General features: G+C 29.0%; 1 protein-coding gene across 6 annotated transcripts in view; it reads left to right on the forward strand.

The window, feature by feature from the left end:
* Nucleotides 1-26,008, forward strand: part of LOC145297806 (uncharacterized) — a 411,153-nt gene that overhangs the window by 154,235 nt on the left and 230,910 nt on the right. For 4 of the 6 annotated variants that reach the window (XM_080144117.1, XM_080144119.1, XM_080144113.1 and 1 more), the window contains one exon: nucleotides 9,136-9,240. The exons of the other annotated variants lie outside the window; for them this stretch is intronic. Coding sequence is in view for 2 of the 4 variants with exons in the window: in XM_080144113.1 (XP_080000239.1) it covers nucleotides 9,136-9,240 (105 nt within the window). In the remaining 2 variants the exon portion in view is untranslated. The remainder of the gene's footprint in view (nucleotides 1-9,135; nucleotides 9,241-26,008) is intronic. 6 annotated transcript variants of the gene reach the window in all.

Here is a 26,008-nt window from a genome sequence, read left to right on the forward strand (position 1 = left end):
ATAATTTCATATATATATAATTTCATATATATATATATATAATTTCATATATATATATATATATTTCATGTATATGTATGTGTATATATATGTATTTCATGTATGTGTATATATATATATATATATATTTCATGTATATGTATGTGTGTATATATAGGTATTTCATGTATATGTATGTGTATATATATGTATTTCATGTATGTGTATATATATATATATATATATTTCATGTATATGTATGTGTGTATATATAGGTATTTCATGTATATGTATGTGTATATATATGTATTTCATGTATGTATATATATATATATATTTCATGTATGTATATATATATATATATATTTCATGTATGTGTATATGTATATATTATATATATATTTCATGTATGTGTATATATATATATATATTAATTCATGTATGTGTATATGTATATATATATATATATTTCATGTATGTGTATATGTATATATATATTTCATGTATGTGTATATGTATATATATAATTTCATGTATGTATATATATATATATATATATATATTTCATGTATGTGTATATATATATATATATATATATTCATGTATGAGTATATATATATATATATATATATATATTTCATGTATGTGTATATATATATATATATATATTTCATGTATGTATATATATATATATATATATATATATATTTCATGTATGTATATATATATATATATATATATATTTCATGTATGTATATATATATATATATATATATATTTCATGTAAGTGTATATATATATATATATATATATTTCATGTATGTGTATATATATATATATATATATATATATTCATGTAAGTGTATATATATATATATATATATTTCATGTATGTGTATATATATATATATATATATTTCATGTATGTGTATATATATATATATATATATATTTCATGTAAGTGTATATATATATATATATTTCATGTATGTGTATATATATATATATATATATATTTCATGTATGTGTATATATATATATATATATATATTTCATGTATGTGTATATATATATATATATATATATCATGTATGTGTATATATATATATATATATATATTTCATGTATGTGTATATATATATATATATTTCATGTATGTGTAATATATATATATTTCATGTATGAGTATATATATATATATTTCATGTATGAGTATATATATATATATTTCATGTATGTGTATATATATATATATATATTTCATGTATGTGTATATATATATATATATTTCATGTATGTGTATATATATATATATATATTTCATGTATGTGTATATATATATATTTCATGTATGTGTATATATATATATTTCATGTACGTGTGTATATATATATATTTCATGTATGCGTATATATATATATATTTCATGTATGTGTATATATATATATATTTCATGTATGTGTATATATATATATATATATATATTTCATGTATGTATATATATATATGTATTTCATGTATGTGTATATATATATATATGTATTTCATGCATGTGTGTATATATATATGTATTTCATGCATGTGTGTATACACTATATATATATATATATAATATATATTTCATGTATGTGTATATATATATTTCATGTATGTGTATATATATATTTCATGTATGTGTGTGTATATATATATATATATATGTATATATATATTTCATGTATGTGTATATATATATTTCATGTATGTGTGTATATATATATATATATATATATATATTTCATGTATGTGTATATATATATATAATATATTTCATGTATGTGTATATATATATATATATTTCATGTATGTGTATATATATATATATTTCATGTATGTGTATATATATATATATTTCATGTATGTGTATATATATATATATATATTTCATGTATGTGTATATATATATATATATTTCATGTATGTGTATATATATATATATATTTCATGTATGTGTATATATATATATATATTTCATGTATGTGTATATATATATATATTTCATGTATGTGTATATATATATATATATATTTCATGTATGTGTATATATATATATTTCATGTATGTGTATATATATATATTTCATGTATGTGTATATATATATATTTCATGTATGTGTATATATATATATATTTCATGTATGTGTATATATATATATATTTCATGTATGTGTATATATATATATATTTCATGTATGTATATATATATATATATTTCATGTATGTGTATATATATATATATTTCATGTATGTGTGTATATATATATATATATATATATTTCATGTATGTGTATATATATATATATATATTTCATGTATGTGTATATATATATATATATTTCATGTATGTGTATATATATATATATATATATAATGTATGTGTGTGTATATATATATATATAATGTATGTGTGTATATATATATATATTTCATGTGTGTGTATATATATATATATTTCATGTATGTGTGTGTATATATATATATATTTCATGTATGTGTGTGTATATATATATATATTTCATGTATGTGTGTGTATATATATATATTTCATGTATGTGTGTGTATATATATATATATTTCATGTATGTGTGTGTATATATATATATATATATATTTCATGTATGTGTGTGTGTATATATATATATATATATATATATATATATATATATATATATATTATACACTTGTGCCCGATATTATTCATACCTCTCGGATATTTGAGCTTTCTATAAGAATATTGCTCAAACCAGAAGGTAGACAATATTAAAGGGATTTCAAACAATAAATCAAGCATAAGCATTTAATATAAACTCAACAAATAAATAAATTATGCAAGTTTGAAACATTATACAAAGAAAAACAATAATGGCACTAGTTCAAAATTATTCATACCTCTCTTACTAATAGTCAATAGCATGCCCTTTATTCTTAATAACTGCCTGTAACCGTTTTGGATATTTATCAACAAGGTTTTTACAAGCATCAACACTGATTTTTGACCATTCTTCAATGCTGTAGTTCTCCAAATCCCTCAAATTTCTAGGTTTCCGCTTTTTAACCTCAGTTTTCAATATGTGCCAGAGGTTTTCGATAGGGTTCAGGTCGGGACTCTGGCTAGGCCATTCCAAAACATTAATTTGATTATGCTCAAACAATTTATTGACTATTTTGGCAGTATGTTTTGGATCATTATCCTGTTGAAGGACCCAGTTTGGTCCTAAATAGAGCTTCTCCGCATCCTGTCTAATGTTTTTCTGGAGTATCTCCAAATATTGCTCCTTCTTCATGGTTCCATCTATCTTGACCAAACTACCTGGACCACTAGCCGAAAAGGAGCCCCAAAACATTAGGCTACCACCACCATGTTTCACCGTGGGTATGGTGTTCTTTGGGTTGTAAGCTTCTCCTTTCTTCTTCCAAACATAAGAAGCATCCATATGGCCAAACAATTCAATTGTTGTTTCGTCAGTCCACAAAATACTTGAGAAAACGGACTCTGGAGAATTCACATGGGTCCTAGCAGACTTTAGACGTACTGCAAGGTGTTGTACGGTGTGCAATGGAGTCCTTCTTGGTCTTCTTCCTTTCAGACCATTTTCATGCAGAGTCCTTTGCAATGTTTGCTTTGATATTTTTATGCCAGAAGACTCCAGATTTTCTAAAATGTCCTTAGTAGTGGTGGCTGGATTTGCATTAACACTTCTTACAATATTCCTGGTGGCTCTAGCAGACAGTTTCCTTTTCCTTCCTCTACCAATCAAGTTGTTTGTTGTGTGGTGGCTCTGGAATTTTTTGATGATGCTCTGTACTGTTGCTGTAGGGACCTCAAATTTCTTGGAAATTGACTTGTAATCTAAACCATCCTTATGTGAGTTAACAATTTTAGTCCTAAGATCATTACTAAGCTCTTTTTTCTTCCCCATTCTAATAATTTTTATTCTTTTATTGGTTTTCAGTTGATATCATTTTAATTTCTGAAAAATGCAAAAAACGAAATGAAATTAATCAAAGGTTGTATAAAAGCATTAAAAATAAGAATCAAACAGGAAACAAACAGTCAGAAACTCGATTAATACTGAAAAAATAAGGGGGTATGATTATTTTTGAACATTGCAGATTTATAAATAGCTGTATATTTCTTTTATTACAAGTATCCCGAGATTTTAAAATTACGAAAATGATCAGAAGAGGTTTATTAAGAATACATATCAATATGGACGTAAACAATAAATTCTTACAAAGTTACACCTAATAAACTCCATTTTCGAGGGGGGGGGGTATGAATAATATCGGGCACAAGTGTATATATATATATATATATATATATATTTCATGTATGTGTGTATATATATATATATTTCATGTATGTGTGTATATATATATACATTTCATGTATGTGTGTATATATATATATATTTCATGTATGTGTGTATATATATATACATTTCATGTATGTGTGTATATATATATACATTTCATGTATGTGTGTATATATATATACATTTCATGTATGTGTGTATATATATATATATTTCATGTCTGTGTGTGTATATATATATATATATATATATATTTCATGTATGTGTGTATATATATATATATATATATATATTTCATGTATGTGTGTATATATATATATATATATATATATTTCATGTATGTGTGTATATATATATATATATATATATTTCATGTATGTGTGTATATATATATATATATATATATATATTTCATGTATGTGTGTATATATATATATATATATATATATATATATTTCATGTATGTGTGTATATATATATTTCATGTATGTGTGTGTGTGTATATATATATATATATATTTCATGTATGTGTGTATATATATATATATATATATTTCATGTATGTGTATATATATATATATATTTCATCTATGTGTGTATATATATATATATATATTTCATGTATGTGTGTATATATATATATATATATATATATATTTCATGTATGTGTGTATATATATATATATATATATATATATTTCATGTATGTGTGTATATATATATATATATATATATATATTTCATGTATGTGTGTGTGTATATATATATATATATATATATTTCATGTATGTGTGTGTGTATATATATATATATATATATATTTCATGTATGTGTGTGTGTGTATATATATATATATATATATATATATTTCATGTATGTGTGTGTGTATATATATATATATATATATATTTCATGTGTGTGTATATATATATATATATATATTTCATGTATGTGTGTGTATATATATATATATATATTTCATGTATGTGTGTGTGTATATATATATATATATATTTCATGTATGTGTGTGTGTATATATATATATATATATTTCATGTATGTGTGTGTGTATATATATATATATATTTCATGTATGTGTGTGTGTATATATATATATATATATTTCATGTATGTGTGTGTGTATATATATATATATTTCATGTATGTGTGTGTGTATATATATATATATTTCATGTATGTGTATATATATATATATATATTTCATGTATGTGTGTATATATATATATATATATATATATATTTCATGTATGTGTGTATATATATATATTTCATGTATGTGTGTGTATATATATATTTCATGTATGTGTGTATATATATGTATATATATATATATATATATATATATATATATATATTTCATGTATGTGTGTATATATATATATATATATATATATATATATATATATATTTCATGTATGTGTGTATATATATATATTTCATGTATGTGTGTGTGTATATATATATTTCATGTATGTGTGTATATATATGTATATATATATATATATATATATATATATATTTCATGTATGTGTGTATATATATATATATATATATATATATACATATATATATATTTCATGTATGTATGTGTGTATATATATATATATATATATACATATATATATATTTCATGTATGTATGTGTGTGTGTATATATATATATATATATATATATATATATATATTTCATGTATGTGTGTGTGTGTATATATATATATATATATACATATATATATATTTCATGTATGTGTGTGTATATATATATATATATATATATATATATTTCGTGTTTGTGTATATTTATATATATATTTCATGTATGTGTGTGTGTATATATATATATATATATTTCATGTATGTGTGTGTGTGTATATACATATATATATATATATATATTTTAAGTATGTGTCTGTATATATATATATATATATATATATATATATATATACAGACACATATTTAAAATATATATATATATATATATATATATATATATATATATATAATTTTCAGTATTTATTTTGCCAGTGGTAGATATGCTAGTAGAGCTAGCTAGCTAGGTAGAGTTTTGAATATATATATATATATATATATATATATATATATATATATATATGGCAATTAAGCTACATAGAATTTTCTGCATTTCTGTAGGAGCCATAGCTGGAGTGCTAAATGTTTTGATTTCGATTCTAGCTGATGGCACTCAAGTAATTTTATTTATTAAAACTTTTGAAATCACTACTATGTATTAGGTACAATATAATACTCAATAAGGAATTGGCTCTGTTATAATAAATACGAAATTCATAAGTAAAAAAAATACGAAACTAACCACCATAGTATTGTCGGAACCGTTGATCCTTCTGACGTGTAATATCAAAAAAGTAGAAAAAAAAATCATTTTTTTTTCTACTCTAATGGTCGCAGAATCTGATGGGGGAGGGGGGGTCACGTAAAACCGTGTCTTCCTAAACGATTTCACCGTGAATTGCCATCTTTGCTTACTTTAATTCATAAATTTGGGTACTTGTACAGTTTAATCAAGACATTAAAAATGAAAATATTGAAAAAAAAGGTTATAATGTACGTATCCATTTTGGACTGAGGATCTCCGATAAAAAATTTCACTTAACTTGATAGAATATTTGGTTTTTTGTTGTTACAGCAGAAAAACGCGTTTTTATGACAGCACGTTGAAGGTAGCCCTCTTTGAATTTTTTTAACACGCCACGAGGAGATAACTCAGTTTAAGCGCCAACACATCCTCCTTATCTTTAATACTAGCTTTTCTTAAAAATTGAACCTTTTGCTATAATCTTACATAATGACGGTGTTGTACAAATATAACATTGTTTTTTTCGCTGTAAAAAATAATAAATAAAAATAAAATAAAATTAAGTAAAAAAAATTTTTTTGGAGAACTTCAGTCCAAAACTGATATGTACAATATAAACTTTTTTTTGATATTTTCATTTTTTTAATGTCTTTATTAAACTGTACAGGTACCTAAATTTGTAATGCTATGCTATGGCTGTTTATGTCGCAAAATGGGTTTGAAGATTGTCTGAGAACTATTAGTTTTTTGCGTTCGCGCCCACCTTACGGCTGATTTTTAATTTTTATTGCTTTTAATACCATAAGTGATCAGAAACATGTTTATGAAAACATAAAAACCCGTTTGTTTCGCTTAAAGAAAAACTTCTTCGATTTACTGATCGTGCTGAAATATACAATCACAAAGTTAAAGCCTTTATACATTTGCATTAAAACAGGGTTAAAAGATTTTTTTTTCAATTCGAAATTTAGATTTTTTTTGTTTTGTACTTTGTATTATTTACTTGGTTCCCCACAAGGGCAGTTTGCAAAATTTAACAATAAAACCAAATAATAATTAGAGGCAATTTATTTTTTTATTTTTTTTATTTTTTTTCGAGGGTTGATTTAAAAGATCCGATTACTATTAAATGCATGAATATTACTAAGATAACTCAAAAAAAATTTTTTTTTTTTTTTTTTTAAATCATAACCGCTTAAAACATTTTTTTTTCTTTTAAGAGTATTTACAATAAAATGTTTATATTTATTCAGTGACGGTTAACTTAGGCCACCTTTGGTTAGGAGTCCGTTTCTGCCATACTAGATAAAATCCTTAGTGTTGCCTGCGAGCCAAAATAAGAACAGTACATTATCGTATATGTTAAAGAGTTAGTCAATTCAGAGTGCTCGATATCCTGGGTAGAGCAGGTATGTTTAAAGGACATGTTGTCCGGGGGGCAAAAAGCCATGTCACTGTGTTTTGTTATACAATTTTATAGATTGGAGGTCGCAAGAGTACAATATATCTGGTATAAGTGCTCGATATCTTTGATAGAGCTAGCATGTTAAAAGGCCGTGTTGTGCAGGAGGAGCAACATTAATATTTTATTAAACTATTTTAAAAAGATTTTTTTATACCTTAAAAATAGCAAGTGGGGTCGAATAACTTTTTCTTTTTTTATATGGCCCGGGCAATGCCGGGTAGCCCTACTTTGTGTATGTGTGTGTGTGTATATATATATATATATATATATATATATATATATATATATATATATATATATAATCATAACTATTATCATCCGAATTATTTCATTAAAATTTTTCATTGATACGTGTCGATTGTCCAGAACCCCTTCCCTCATAAAAAAACAAAAATAAAGAAAACAAATATAATGTACATATCGGTCAGGGGAAGAAAATATTGTATCCTAAAATCACAAATTCATCAAATAGTTTTTTTTTTCTTTTCTTTTTTTTTTTATTAAAAATAATTTAAAAAAAATAATCATTTTTTAAGCGAATAGGACTTGTTCCAATGTCTCTCCCTACCCATGTTAAAAATTCTTATTTTGAATTATCTTCCTTGTTTCTTTAGACTTGTTTTCAATTTGGCATTGCGAGAGCGTCGCTTATAGTTTAGCCATAAAATTTGAATTCTTTTATAAACATAAAACTACTTGATCAATTTGTGATTATTTTTTTTTTGTGTATGACATTTTCTTTCTATCACTAGAACGTACATCATGCAGACAAAGCACCTGTTAAACCTTTCAAAATATTGCCTGTTCATTAATGAAGTATGGCATGTTATTTGTGTGTGTGTGTGTCATTACAAATATTATGCATCTTTCAAAAGAAAATGATTTTAACTGCATCTGCCGTGTGAATGATGATTTCGATATTTCCGTCGCAGTTTGTATTTATTTCTTGTTACAAAGATGATTATCCATCTTGCTCTAGACTGAATGCTGCAGATTGCGAGAAAGAAGAAACCCCGGCCCGCTGCTCGACGCACTCAGCCGAACGTGAACCCTGGAACACTCAATTCGGTTCGGTAACAAACAGGTCAGAGACTCTCGCATCCCTAATTTTTGTGTCTTGTGTATTGTTTTTAGTGTTTGTTTTGGTAGAATTATTTATTTTTTTCCTGTAGTTTAGTCATGCTTATTTTTGTTTTGTGTTAAGCTTAGAAATTGTTCCTTTCTGAAACAGTTTACACATTTTTCAGGTAAAATGAATAAACAAAGTTGAGTAAAAAAAAAAACAATATATATATATATATATATATATATATATATATATATATATATATATATATATATATATATATATATATATATATATATATATATAATCAAAAACAAAGAAAAACACAGTCCATACGTTTCTGCAAGAAACCTGTGGCGTAATGGATAAAGTACTGGGTAATATTCAGTTGCCATGCTACCCTTGTGGATTAAATTAAATAAAAGGTTTTTATTCAAAATTCTGTGCAGATTGTTACGTTCAACATGATACACTTGAAGAAGGTCGAAGGTTACATCAACAAAAAATAAGAACACTAGTTTGAATAATTGAAACCAAAACAATCCATATGAATCAACAAATAACTGTTTGACTGATGGATTCTGTCTTGCTTGAAATTTTCTTACCCAATTAACTTTTAGAACCTGGTGCTCATAAGACAGACCATTTGAAGATTGCCAGCATCCATGAGATGAGAATTAATAATTTAGATTATTTTAATACTATTTTCATCTTTGTTTTTATATTCATGTTTTAACCTTCTTTGAAGATTGGAGGTTACATCGGCCGAAACGTGAATATAATAAACAAGATGAATCTACATAATATTCTGCTTGTCTCTTCCTTGGTTAGTCCATACGTTACACTTTGAAAAAGCCAAATCCAATGTTTGAAGGCCAAGTTGCTTAAAAAAAAGTTTGAATTGGCAAAATTTAGCTTTAAAAAGGCGGTCTGACAACCCTGGATTAGAATATGAGTGACATCCTTTTAATGTAGCCTCATTTTCAAATATTATTATAATAATAATGTATAATTTTTGAAATGGTATGAGAAAAGAACTTGTAATTTTGACGTGCAGCGGTTCTTCACTCAAAAAAAGGAGTCAGTGAAACATTATGTCGACACACAAAAAAAAGAAACATTTGAAAGAAAAAAAAAAACATTGCCTGCTAAAAAGTGCTGGACTGAAAAAGTAAATTAAAAATTGTCTCTTACAATGTGATTTTATTATTTGTATTGAACTATGTAGCACAATATTACTTTGAGTATTTATTGGTACTTACTGATTTCATTTAGGTCATCTGCTTTTCTATCAATTTCCTCTAAATCGTAACAAATACATTTCTACCTTGTATCACTATAAACTATATACATATTTTCCCCTCTTTTCCATGTGTTAGAAGGCGGTGGCTAGGGTCAAATGTGCCAAATGATTAAAGTCATGACATGGCTGTATAGTGCCGGAAGTTACCACAATAGACTTGGATTGTGTAACTAAAAGAATTATGGGTGCTCATGGCTCCCATTTGGAACATGTATTCTGTTTATGTAGCCCTGGCATGACAAGGCGAATGGGTTTCCCCCTTAACATGACCCAATATTGGACTCTGAGGTGGGTGCAGAGCATAAACAATGAATTTAAAATATATATATATATATATATATATATGACCAATAATAAAAACTCCAAGCGCCAACACGTCAACGCGGATAGTTCAGATAATGAACTACATCAAACATCCTCAAAATTTATTGTATTGGAATCCACTGAAGAAACCAAAATAACTGACTTATCACCGTTTATTATACATAAAATTATATCGACATAATCCCCCCAAAAATGTAAAAACTTGTAAAACATAAAACCCTACTGGTGAAAGTGGAAAGAGAAAAACATGCCGCTTTTCTCCTAGGAATGAAAACTTTCCACAACATAAATATCAAAACTTATCCACACAAGAATCTGAATACATCCAAAGGTGTAGTAAAATCGAAAGACCTATCAATGTGCACTACTGAAGAGATAACAAAAGAACTTAAAAACCAAGGAGTAATAAACGTTAAAAGAATTACAATAAAAAAAGAGAATCAGACTATACATACGAACACTTACATTATGCAGTTCGATAGACCCACTATCCCAAAAGAAATCAAAATTGGGTTCAACGTTCGAAAAAGCTGAACCCTTTATACCAAACCTACTTTGGTGCTTCAAATGCCAGAAGTTTGGGCACCATGAGTATGCATGTAGAGGATGAGCAGTGTGCGGCAGATGTGGCCAGAGAGATCCAAACCACACTGTCAATGACTGCAATCTTGATTGCAAATGTGCAAATTGTGGAGAAAACCATCCTGCTTATGCTAGAGCATGCAGAATCTGGAAGAAAGAAAAGAAAGTAGTGTCAATAAAACATACCAAAAACATCTTCTTCCTTGAAGCCAGGAAAATAGTAGATGGATACATGAAGGAAAAGACGTACTCTCAAGTCACCTCAAGGTGTATATCATCCAACATCACTAACAAAGACTCGAAATACTAATAAACAAATTGTTACAATTGGGACCAAACGACTGGCCCAAATTTATAAATTAAATCAAACCAAAAGTATCATCAAAAATTAATCATCCCATTAAATCATCAACTAATGTTACCAATAAAACAAATTCTAAACCAAAATCAGAACAAAGAAAACAAAGTCGATCAAAAGAAAGATCACAAAAATCACCAGTACTTCGTGCAGATGCTGAAAAAGACGAAACTAAGGAAAAATAAAATCCGTTAAAAGAAAGACCACATAGGTTACCAATACGTCTTCCCCGTGGTGAAAAAAACACACTTGAAAAACAAACAAAAAATACATCTACCAAAAAACAAAATAATATAAAAACAGAAGCCACTACTACTACTACTACTACTACAAATAGATTTACGGAATTAGAAGACATGGAAACTGAAGTTATTCCTCAAACCAAAAAAAAAAATCATGAATTACAAGATAATCCAATGGAATTGCCGTGGATTGAAGACAAATTACAATGAAATTTTATTGTTGCAAACCAAATTTAATCCTTTGGTTATTTATCTCCAAGAAACCTTCCTTAAGAATGAGGACAATTTGAATATAAAACACTATCAACAATATAACTACATTCATAATGCAGAACTTAATAATACTGTAACCCTTTTCCCCCTCCCATTGCAAAACGCAATCATATTCTGCAAGGCAGAGAACAAAAATGACAAAATCCACTATAAAACAACCAAAGCAAAAGCTACGAACTAACGATTGAAAATACAAGGAGCTTGAAGAATAAAAATCTCATATAAAATAACTGGATACAACATCGAATACTATTCCCAAAATAACTGGATTCGACATAAAATAACCCACAAAGGGTTGATATGCCGTTAAAAAAAACATTTAAGTCAGTTCTATTTTTAAAATACAATGAACACTATTTTTATAGAAGTGTTAATAAACTCATTTACTGTGTGTTGTTAGTTTTTTTTTCTGTCCAAAAAGCTAATTTTTTTTTTTTGTTGTTCTACCCAGAAAAAAAATATCAGCTTTATCAAAACATATTTGTTGTTTAAGTATGTTTCTCATTCTATGAAATTTCCACGGGTCCTGCTTGTATGCATTATTGGGATTATCAGTCTGCATCTCAAAAATGCTGAAACAGAATGAGAATAATAGTCTGAATCTGAAAATACCTTTTTTTTTTTTTTTTTTTTTTTTCTTCAAAGAACCGTTAAAATTATTCCTGTGTCCAAATCATATCGGATTTATGTTTCTCCTTGGATTTTTATCTACAATGTTGAAATTTATATGTTGATTTCATTTAAACTGATGTGTTATGTTTTTTTTTTTTTTACAAGGGGGTGACCACGTATCAAGACCTAAAGACCACTCGAGGATAAAGATTAATGTAAGATGGTAGTGTAGTAATTGTTAATGGTGTAGATTGGGTAGAATTTGATTATTTATGGGGACGGCTCAACAAAAGCTTGTTTACATTAGACTTGAAGACTACCATATTGTAATCATCCAGAAAGCAGACCAGTGGAACAGTGTTCCACAGGCGGGCAGTTTTGAGAAAGAAGCTTTGTTCATGGAATCTGCGTTTAGATGTAGACACAGTGGGGGATCATAGGTTGGAGTTCAGATGAGCACTTGCCATGAAAATAATGATAGAGCAGAGACAGCATCTCTTCTGTGAGAAAGAGGTTGCAGGAAAGAGAAAAGGGTATCACCTACTAGATTTCAAAACTGGTTTTGAACTTTATCAAGGCAAGCTTTTCTTCAAGTTTAATCCCAAACTTACAGAAAAAAAATGACGTTTTTGGAATCTATTGTATCATTTACATACTAATACTGTAAAGGAAAGATGATTTCACTTGGCTTTTTGTAAAATATCAACTTGTGTTCAATTAATCATATACACTAAAATGCTTTCAATAGATGTTCACACCTTAAACTAGGTAAATCTGCCTTGTGTTGCCTAAGATGTGAAGTCATTTTAGTTTTTAATCTTTGTTTGTTTGCACATTTTAAAACTTGGTATAAAAAAAAAAACTTCTATTAAATATAAAGGAGTTATTTCCCTTAGTGATTTTGTATTTTTAGATATTTAAAAATCATATTGGGGTTCCTTGGAATACTGTTCTCATCTTCAGTGTTATTTTCACAACGTTTTGATTAATCTAACCTTCGACCTTCAAGTGCATTTTGACAAACTTTGGAATCTCTGTCAAACTCTGAAATTTGCACGGAATTTCAAACTGAACCCTTTATTTAATCCATAGGGGCAGAATGCTCTCATCCTGTCAGCCATGACTGAGTAGAAGTCCTAAGTATAGACAATATATTTTGAGTGTCGTCCACACTAAAGGTTGAACCTTCTACCTCCAGAGGAGTGTAACTTATATTGAATTTTACCAGGTACATTATCCACTATGTCACATATATATTGCGGATGGAATAATCCAAATCCTAATTATCAATTCGCATGTCAAAAATTTAGAAACTTAATTTCTTTGTTTGTTATTCAATGTTGGTATCGAATGCCTAATTAAAGTTGAACTGTATGTGGAAGGGATAGGGGGTTCATACATTTTTCGTTGATATTAATGCATGTGAATTTCATAGATCTGATGAGATTCGAACCTGGTTCATCTGTTCCATAGTTTGCCAGTAACCATTATGCCACATGTACCTCCTTCCTTACTACATTCGGTTATGATTTGGATTTTTGTTGTCATTTAATTGCTTAATGTATCGATTATTTAAATTTATATGTATTATTTTGCATCTTTTCAAAATACTATTCTGTAAATGTTTGGAAAGACAATAAGTTGCATCAATTTTATTTTATGATTATCAAAAAAAAAAAAAATATTTCAACAGTATTAAGATATTCTAACAATTGCCTCTTCTGCAATGCGATCAGTCATGTTAGTATTGCTGGCAGGAATGCATTTCTCTTGTTTTCTGAGACTCGCTACATTTTTGCAGTTTCAACTACTCAACTGAATAGTATAAAAACTATCGATTTCTTTGTTGCCTTTTGTCTCCCACCCCTGAATGCAATTTTATTGAAATGCTTGCTCTTGTCATAATAAAAAAACATTTGTAAGAGTAGATATATTTTTGTTTAAAATAAAATTATTAGAATGAAATTGCCATATTTTTCACTTTGTTTCTCTGAGAAATTTATTTGCTTTTAATTGTAGCATTATATATTAGTGGCCTGGCCATTTCAGATCATTTGAATCCATAGGGGCAGAATGCTCTCATCCTGTCAGCCATGACTGAGTAGAAGTCCTAAGTATAGACATAATCCAAATCCTAATTATCAATTCGCATGTCAAAAATTTAGAAACTTAATTTTTTTGTTTGTTATTCAATGTTGGTATCGAATGCCTAATTAAAGTTGAACTGTATGTGGAAGGGATAGGGGGTTCATACATTTGTAAGAGTAGATATAATATTTTTGTTTATTAAAATAAAATTATTAGAATGAAATTGCCATATTTTTCACTTTGTTTCTCTATGAGAAATTTATTTGCTTTTAATTGTAGCATTATATATTAGTGGCCTAGCCATTTCAGATCATTTGAAACTATAGCAAGTTTTTGTCTCCCCTCTTTAAGGCCAGAGGTTTTGGGGAAATATATATATATGACATTGTCTGTCTGAGGAATGGTTTCTACTAAACTCCTCTCTCAATTTTTGGTGTACAAATTTGATATATAGGGGATTTGAACCTGTGGAACAAATTCAATTTAGTCTTTAGCCAGTAAAACTAGCTGCTAATGGATTCAATTTTTTAAAAATTGGACTTTGCAATTGTAAGTCGACTCGAAGTGCTTTTGTATGCATGTGAAAATATACATTTATGTATGGATATGGCTGAGAGGGTAACAGATAAGGCTAGCAAACTGTTTTGATTTCGATTCTAGCTGATGGTACCCAAGTCTTTTTTTTTTTTTTTTTTTTAAACAAAACGATATACAGCCATAATGCGAGTAGAAAATGAACATTGGGTTTACTTTCGATGGCTTCATAATTCTTTCCTTATTTCTTTCCTTTAGTCTCCGCATTCTATGAGTGATGTTTTATGAGTGATGTTTCTGACAAAAGGGAAAGAATTGCTGTTTTCTAGGTCAAAAATTGTTGCTGTTTTTTTTTTATCTTGAAGTAGTTTTTTTTTTTTTTCTAACACCTTACATCGAGTAGCATCATGCCTTGTTTAGAGCAATTTCCATTAAAAAAAGAAATCATAGCATAAAAGTATATTTATCACATGAACACAAAATTGGCCATAAATCGTGTCACAGTTCAAAAATGTAAAAACTTTGATTCTTAAGTGAAAACCATTTCTACAGATTTATTATTGTTCTTTGTTGACAATGGCATTTCAATATGGCTGCCATTATTCTTTATCCGTTTTTTCCTGTTAATTCTCAGACTTTTTGAATCTATTTCATGATTGATGCATTGTTTTTATTCTAACCTTGAGTTCACTTACAAAAAATGTTGTGTGAACAATTGCTTTGACCTGACCATACACATACACGTGCACCAAAAAGAAATCCGGTGGGTGGTGATTTGGTGAACACTCTGATTTTAAGAAATTGGTTCACCTCGACTCCCATCTCTTTGCCCGTTAGCATAGAAATGTTGGATGCTTAATGGTTGGCTGTTCCAGCTTGTTAGAAAAAAAAAATGTTGTTCAAAAGATTTGTTACTGTTATTCTTTAGCATATCGAAGTATCCGCTTGGTCTGGGTTAAAGAAAAAATTATTCAGGGCATGATAGACAAAACTATTGCACGTATATGGAAAAAATAGAACAATAAAATTGTGTAAATAACATCAAGCATCAATTTATTATGGGCTGTTTAAAAATAGTTATGCAAATTAAGAAGGCAAAGTATTGTTTTTGGGTCTTTTGCCACTACAATATATACAGTATTTCTAAATACTATGGTATAGTATTGATTTAAATAATAGTAACCTATTTTGAGAGTAATGCAGGAGTGATTAATAAAAAAAAAAACTGTGTGTAATAAATATATATATATATATATATATATATATATATTGTGTGTGTGTGTGAATGTGTCTCTGTGTGTATGTTTCCCTATGCAATAACTCTGTCAGTTTCAAGTCTACAGACTTGAAATTTGATATACAGGGTACTGAAATTTGGGAAAATCTTTGTGATCGGTTTTCGGCCAGAAATTTGGCTGTTAAGAGGTCAAAGTTCAACGATTTTACCTTTGAGAACTCTACCAAACTCCTTTGCCAATTTTGGGTCTAAACACTTAAAATTTTAGATATACGTTCCTTGAACATGGATCTAATTTAATAACTTGATTTGAGCCCAAAACAATAAATGTCAAGGGGTCATAATAGGGGTCAAAGTTAAAAAAATTGACCGCTTTTTTTTGTTTTTTTGCTCAACATACACCTCCAAACACCCAGGCAATGCCGGGCTGAAATGCTAGTATGTGTGGGTATGTATGTATATATATATATATATATATACACACACACATACATTTGTACACAAGGGCCATTATTCATGAATATCATCTCAAACCAATCCTTGAAGTTAGAGCTAGCAATTTCACTTCAAGAACTATTTGTCAGTGAAACTACTACAGTGTGTGAATATACATCAGGGGTTTCCAACATCTGGCCTGCTAGTTTATTAAGGGCATGATATATATATTTTAATATTCCGGTAGTAAGATAATTGATATCGTTTAAATATAAAGAAAACAAGTATTGAATATAATCTTATATTTAATACTTGTTTTGTTCAAACGCTCATAAAATTTATTTACATATTTAATGATTTTTTATTTACAGACCTAAAAGTTGGTATATAGGAGATTCAGACATGTGAAAAACTTTTAATCGGTTTCATTCGGAAAAACGGGCTGCTAAGGAGCCAAAATTGAAATATTAGTACTTGGGTGTTATCGGATTTTTCTCAGTTTGCAAACTGTTTCATGACTGTGCATGCACGAATGGTTCACATTGTTTAGAATAAGCAGGTTTGAAAATACTTTTTAAAGATTGTGTCAAGCTGGCCTAATGGTTATCTTGACTCACTGTCTTTAGGCTTTAGTAAAACATGGATTACAATAGAAAAATGCGATCATGAAAAGTAATATGATTAAGTTTAAACATAGAAAAGAAAAGGACAAGATATTTTAGTAAAAAATATAAATTTATAACTTAAAATATTGCAGCATTAAGAAATTTTTTTTTAAAATTCAAATTAACATTATATAATCAATTCTTAATGTTGCAAGTATTTTAAGTTATAAATTTATATTTTTACCAGAATATCTTGTCCTTTTCTTTTTGATGTTTAAACTTAACCATATTACTTTTCATGTTTGAATTTCTCTATTGTAACATGTATTGTATAGGAGGGATATTTCAAAAGTAATGCCTCCAATTTTTTAATTTGCGTTCAAATGGATCAGAGGGGATTGCAAACTGTATTGTTACGATGACTGAATTTATGTTCATACAAAAAAAAATTGAACCAATCAACATTCACCGGTGCCTGTAAAACATTTACAAAACCGATGCAGATGATGTCTGCATAGTTAAAAGATGGATTGATCGATTTCAGAGTAGCGATAGAGAAAAGTGACAAAATCGCTCTAGACGATGGCATGAGAACAGTGGTGACTGTCGAAAATATATTTTGGAACACAAAAGGTGACTCATTTTAATGGTACCACTTCCGCTTTCATAGCTCTTAAACTATTTTTTTTCTTGTTAAAAAATAGAATGAATTACTTCTGGAATGATCCTCGTATAAGGCATATTCACAGACAGTTGTATGGTCATATCACAACTCTTCAGTGTGGCTAGATTTATCAAGTGTTTTCAATTTGTTCCTTTTTAGCCACCTCATCATCTACCAACACTCGACCCCTTCAGTACATATGTACCATCTCTCCTGATTAATCGACTCTGACTCTTCTAGTTTTCTTTTACTTCATCAGTTATCTCCTCCATAGAGAACTTGAAAGCCTACTGGAGAGAACTTGAATGCCTACTAGACGTTATCCTCGAATGTCTAAGGTCTCTCTGTACAGGGGTTTGTCAGAACAACCTAGCGTCAGGATATTTTTCCCTACAAGGGAAGTCGGACTAAATATTCAAGATCTCATAGTATTCGTGGTTCACATACCATCTCCTCGGTATGGCTAACCACACTATCTTTTATAAGGAATAGTGAAATTTCTCCAAGTGATGTTACCTCAGATAACTCCACCAGACTAGATGAATTCTTGGAATCGTGTAAAACCAAGAGTCTGAAAAGAAAGATATACTATAACATATTTAAATGGTTATTTTGGGAAAATTCAACTTTTTTTACCAACTCAATGTTTGATATGTAAAAGAGAACTTTAATGAAATATGCAAATATTCATGTGTCTCATATAGAGATCAAATGATAGTCCCAGGAATTGGGGCCCCTTGATTTCTGAGAACTTCAATCAAAATAAAATGAAATAAAAAAGCAAACAAAAATCTGAATAAAATAAGATATGCATCAAGCACACCGGATGCGTATTTTATTCAAATTAAACCAACGCTTCTATAATAGAACTCTCACGCTGACGTTAATCTCACGTAGCCACCCCATCGTTCCAGCATTTCAAATTACAACTGCTGAGAGACAACGCGCATATCTTTGAAGAATTTTCTTTCTCCAACTTTACAACCTGGAAAGAAAGAAGAAAAATAGAAAGAAAAAAAAAAAAGAAACAAAATACTGAGGATGGAGTTTGACTACGAAATATATTTAAATTATAAATTTCAAACCAGTCAAATATTAGTTTATTTTTGTAATATTGCGTTGTGATTTGGCTTTTACTTGCATCTGATGCATATTTTATTCAAATTAAATCCACGTTTCTATAACGAAACTCACACCGTTGACATCAAGCAAAAAGCCTTTATTTTTGGCCAATTCTTTCTACATATTTTTTTCTTTAACTTCTCTTTCCTTTACTCCATTTACGAAATAACTTTTCGTCAAGTCGTATGTTCAAAAACCTTGCGTTCTGCTGGATCCCTCTCGAACTATAATGGACGGCAAATTAGCCGTGCTTACTATTATTAATGTTTGATTATTAGGTACCCGCGCTGTAATGTTTGGCCAGGTTCCAAACCTAATCTAAGCTTATAAAACAAATATATCAACTTGAATGAAGTAATAGATACTCATCTAGCGGCCTTTTCCTAATTCTATCATCACTGCTAGACTCACTTTTTTGGCCTCATGCCACAACCTGTGGAATCGGTAGACCAACCGCTTTGCATTGATACTCTTGAAATTTAACAAGCCCCAACCCTGGCTCTGCCTCTGACTCCAACCATAGAAATTGTCTTGTTCGGTTTGTAACAATTTATCACGTTTCTATCTTTATAAAGTTAGGTATGTGTATATGTTAATTTATTTGTACATGTAGGATCCACTCCTAAACTTATCTATATAGATAAAACAGAAGATGCATGTATGTGTGTGTGAAAATATTTAACCAATAAACTCTTAACCCTTTATGACCTGAATTATGATGTTGACGCTTCAAAAATATTTATTGTTAATTTTAATTAGTTTAAAAAGTAATGATGCTATGGTTTTAAGACGTTTTCACTATAACAATCTTTCATTTTGAAGTTCAATAGTTAAACTAGCACTGAGAATTATTGCATTTCATGAACTTACCTTGATTATCTATAAATATAAAAGCGAAAATGTATGTATGTATGTATGTGTGTGTGTTTGCTTTTTCTGTATGTCTACAAAAGGCTTCTTTCAGAGAAGCGGTTAATCGCTTCACAACTTTTTAAAACTTTTTATATCACATATAAATCGTAATATCTCACAGTTAACAACGAAACTCGCCTGTCTATTTAATTTGCTCAATATCGGGAAGATAAATATTTAACATTTGTTGCTCGCCGCATGTGGGTTCTTGGGAAAATAAAAATCCCGCAATCAAACTTGACCTCATTAACTCATTAAAACGGGCACCTGCCAAATCCAAGTAATTAAATAAATTCAAACGTGTTTCCGTTAGCATCTCGCGGTGGGGCAATGGTTAACGTCGCACGCTTTTTTTTTTTTTTTTTTTCACAATTTAATTTACAACTTTGCCTCAAAAGTTTGGGTTCGATCCTCATACTTACTTTTATTTATTTATTTTTTTTTTTTACCCCCCCCCCCCACACACACACCTTCAAACACCTGGGCAACGCCGGGTACCCCTTGCTAGTCTTTGATATAAAAGGCAAAAATGTGTGCACGTTTGTATGTCTGCCAAAAACTTTTGATACATACGACGGATCCTGATGAGACAGGTATCGTTTTGAAGCTTGACGTTTCAGATGATAAATATCGAAAAATTGGCCAAAATCATTAATTCCTTCACCCTCAACTTGGCCGTTTTTTTACAAGGACGAGGTCACTTTTTTCATCGACATTTTCGCAAGTCATCGTCTCTTTTCGATTGCGTACCCTTAATTTCAACACTCGCGGCTTCTGGTTTTGCCATGGATGCATCAGCTAAGACGTTAGTTTTTTTTTTTTTTCACCTTCTTTTCCTCCTTCGCGTTAGGTGTTAGTCTTCCTGCCTACTACCACTTTTTTTTTTTTTTTTTTTTTTTTTTAAAACACCTCTCTCCACCCAGGCTGCCTACTGTTGTTTTGACTCCCCCCCCCCAATCACCACCACCTCTCCACACCCCGAGAAACGCCGTTATCCATAGTGCTTGGAAAAAGTGTTTATGACAACAAATGAAATCCTCCACTCTCTGAGATAAATGGCGGCATATTGAATGTGAGCAATGGAAAGTTGCAATCTGGAGGTCTCTGGCGTCTACCCAGACACTGAACTAATATGACACAAGGCGTGTTTGAATCAATTCCCACTTTATTTGTGCCGTTTTTGTATTATGCTGTTATATTCATTTATTTACGACAGAATGAATTAGTTCAACCAGGTCATGAAAGGTTAAACTACTGGTCACATGACACTGGAATTAACAGGAACTAGTAATCACATACCAAGTATGATTTACCATAACAAGTAAAATCTTTGCTTGGATGAATAACGCATACAGAAATATGTTGGCAAGTTGAAATGCAAAACTGGTCGTTTCAACTTGCTGACATATTTCCGTTACTTTTGCACGTGCGTCTACTAATCATATCTAAAAGTGATTTAATTTTAAATCTTTCTTATCTATCTCGTGATAGCTCAAACGATAGGGAACGCGGTTGGTTTCGATTCTACCTGATGTCATCCAAGCCATATTTTATTTTTACACTTTTGAAATTGGTACTATATATTAGGTACAATATAATATTTGATAGAGAATTGGCTCTGTAAAAATACATACGAAATCTGCATTAATTAAAATATATTTAAGCATATTTTAAGGCTGTGCACACTTGCTAGTTATTAATTTTGGAACACAGCTTCTAGATGTGAGGTGTCAAAAAATTTTAGCTGTATTTAGTTTTAATTTTATGCAAAACTGTGCAAAAAGAGGAAGTAGACTCTTTTTTAACATTCGAATATCTCTGAATTTTGTGAAATTCCAACAATAGGTATAAGTCATCGATTAATAAATATTATCTAAATTCTTTTTTTTAATGGTTTCAAAATTCCTATCGTATTTGATCCATCATCAATAGATATCAATTTATCAATTAAGTCAGATTTCAATTTCTTAAGGTTCCTTTTAAGCCTTAAAATTTATCCATTTTCTCGGATCAAAAGCATGTAATAAATTTTGATCGAAATTCGAATAAGAATTCTAGACATAAGTTGGTATCACAATATTGTAATCTGAATACTGAACACACACTAGCTAAATATATTATAACATAGTTTAATCTTTGTAAAGGGACATGAAAGTGGGGCAAAATTGGTCTGTTCGGTGGTGGGAGGGATTAATTTTAACTCTCCTGGGACGGGGTAGCATGCTCTCGTTCTGTCAGCCATGACTGGATAGTATACTAATATAATCTATATATATATATATATATATATAAGCGAAAATGTATGTATGTTTATGTGTATGTTTGGATGTCTGCTGAAAACTTTTGACAGACGCGACGAAAATTCACAAACTCAGTATCACATCAAAGCTCCATCCTTTGCTCGAAAAATAGGCCAAAAAACGTTAACTTTTTCACCCCCCAAAATCGACAATTTTCGACAGGTTTCTATTTGATTTTATATATATATATATATATATATATATATATATTTTTTTTTTTTTTATCGCCGATATTTTCAAAAGTCATCCCCTCTTTTTGATAGTTTAGCCTTAATTTAAACCTATGTCACTTCCAGTTTGGCGATAAGCACAACAGCTAACGCGTCACTTTTTTTTTTTTCTTTTTTTCCCCCACTTTCTTTTCCTCCTTCACGGTACGGGTTGGAGCCTGCCTGCTACCACTTTTTTTTTTTTTTTTTTTTTGTGCTCAACCAACACCCTTACACACATCTTCACTTTCTTTTCCGCCTTCGCATCACGGGTTCAAGCCTGCCTGCCTACTACAACTTTTTTTTTTTCTCAACACACATCTCCAAACACCCAGGCAATGCAGGTCACCCTGGCTAGTCTATTCTATAAAGGTAGTTTTTAAGAGTAAAGCCTTTTTTTTTTTTTTTTTTTTAACTCAAAATATTGAGCTACGAAGATGAGTGATACCATTAAAACATGCAATCTATTATGCTCGAGAATTTGTTTTCTACATAGTGACAACCATCCTTAATGCACTTTTGGCAGGAACTCATGGACGCATCTATGCTTCCGACACACATCCATGACAGGTTGATTTCTTAGAGTCTTACACCTTCAATATCTGCAACAGAGAAATAACTTACAAGTCATGAATGCACAAGTTCAGTCATCATAACAATGCAATTGGCACTTCCCTCTGATCCATTGAGGTGGCATAAAAAATAGGAGGCATTACTTTTGGAATGGCTCTCGTATATTTTTAGATCGTCATTTTTTCAGGTGAATCTTTTAACATTTAACGAATTCTGCATATAACCTCCAGAGCACTATAATTTTTAAAATATGAATAGACGTGTTGTTGATTTCTTGAAAGAATATCATGAATACTGCCTGTAAACATGTCTACTTGAAAAATGTCTGACATAACAAGTGTTGCATGATTATATAATGTTGCCGATTCCCTGTCTTATCTTGCGGAACCATATCTGAGCAACGCCGGGTAGGCACACCTAGTTAAGCATAACTGGTGCATGAAATTCACACTATTTCTAATGTTACCGCGATACATGCATTTCAATAATGGTGCACCAAATGTATATTGTCGGTGTATACAGGTCAACTAGCCCAGGAGAAGGAAAAACTCCGAAATAACACCAGTCTTTCTCTGCTCATCTTAAAACTGCTTCTCGTCGTAGTCGACCTGGATTTTTCTTTGCCACTGAATTTAAACAATATCAATTCAGGAGAGGGTTATGGTTGAGATTGTGCAACGCTTATGTCATCCATTTTTCGTGTATGGACGATTTTTATGATGAGTTAAAATACAATAAACGTTGGATCAAGCAAATAGGAAGCCCCCCCCCCAAACCCTCCCATCTACCTGGCATTCTCCTAGTCGGTATAGATGCATTTTTCAAATAATTAAGAAATTTAGTGTAATATCATGTGAGGTCTAATCGCAAGCAGTCACCATGTTGGTTTTTACAGCAATAATGAAGCATGTTTTAAGATTATGTTGCTTTTATGTTTTTTTTTTGTTTTTTTTTAGAAGTATGCTTTATTAAACAAACAAAAATGAAATTAAAAAAAAAAATGTTCATGATAAAAAACGTATTTTGATATTATTTAAAACCCGAATATTTTAAAGAATCCGAGTTGAAAATTTTGGAATCCTTTTGACTCTGCAATTTTAATTTTCAAGGATTCAAAGTTTCCTAAAATTAAGGTCTACAGGCTTTATCATGTTTGAGTTTTTTTTTTCCTTTGTTATTTTCCCCCCTTTACATTTTTTTTCACCATCTTCATAAAATACAGTTTTGACAAGATATTAATGTTAAAAAAGAAGCAATTTTTATCATTTTGCAGTTTTTTTTTTTTTTTTTTTTTCTTAGTTTCATTATTTGCCAGGGTGTCTTAAAAACTTTAAATGATTATAAAAAGAGAAAGTTAAGTAAACACTTAATCAAATCTCCACACTAACGTAATGTACTTGCAATAACCCTTATCCCTGAGTGGCTTCCGGGCCTTGATAAGTGGTGATCACTGTGTAAAAAAGAAAAAAAAAAGTGAGCTGAAATCTTTAAGGAATTTCTGCTCCATACAAGACAAAAAAAAATGATGAAAAATTGAACTTGGTTGAGATTATCTGGAATCACGCAATTGGTAAATGATTCAGCATTAAATCTACCAAACCAGATTAGAAAATCTGCAAAAAGACCATTTTTTTTAATCAAGCTTTATCAAATTACTCTCAGCAAAGGTAACTGATTGGCTAAAAAAATCTGTTAATAAATAAAATAAAATGAAAACATTAGATTGCAACAAAAATTGCAAACTCTCTACTCTGACTCCTTATCATCGATTCATCAAACATTTAAAGTTAGCTTGCCGGATTTTCAAATTAAGCATTTAAGCTGACAAATCAAACTTTGATTCTGATTAGCCAATTTTTACTTATTAATATTGTATCATATCATTTTTAATATAAAATACTTAATTATAATGTATTTAAAAATGACTTGGTATGGTCCAAACATCAGGCAATATGAAATATTGTTAACGAATCAGCTAAAGCTAAAAATCCAAGGGAGAACTCATTTTAAGTTGAAAATAATTAGTTATGTTAAGTTTAAAAATATGCAAAAAAAAAAAAGGAAAAATTAAAAACTAAAAGAACTTCCCTGCAATATCAAGTAGTTTTAGTGCTGAGTACACTTTTATTTATGTTTTGTATTTTTGAAGGATTTTTACAAAATTTTCTCAACATCGTTGCAATTGTAAGATCTAGAATTTCATAAATAGGAAACCGTTTCTCTAGTTTTTTTTTTCTTATCACATAGAATAAGTAAAAACAAGTATTAAAAACAAAAAGGAAATTTTCAATTTGGAAAGGGCATAAATAATTTGTAAATAAATGTAAGCAGTATGTTTTTTTTGTTTTGTTTTTTTTCAATCTCGCTTTACTTTGCCCAAGGGAAGATTAGCTATTCAAAGAATTCTGTCAAT

This window comes from Euprymna scolopes, chromosome 18 (assembly GCF_053919585.1).
Source record: "Euprymna scolopes isolate OS-2025 chromosome 18, ASM5391958v1, whole genome shotgun sequence".
Lineage (NCBI taxonomy): Eukaryota > Metazoa > Mollusca > Cephalopoda > Sepiida > Sepiolidae > Euprymna > Euprymna scolopes.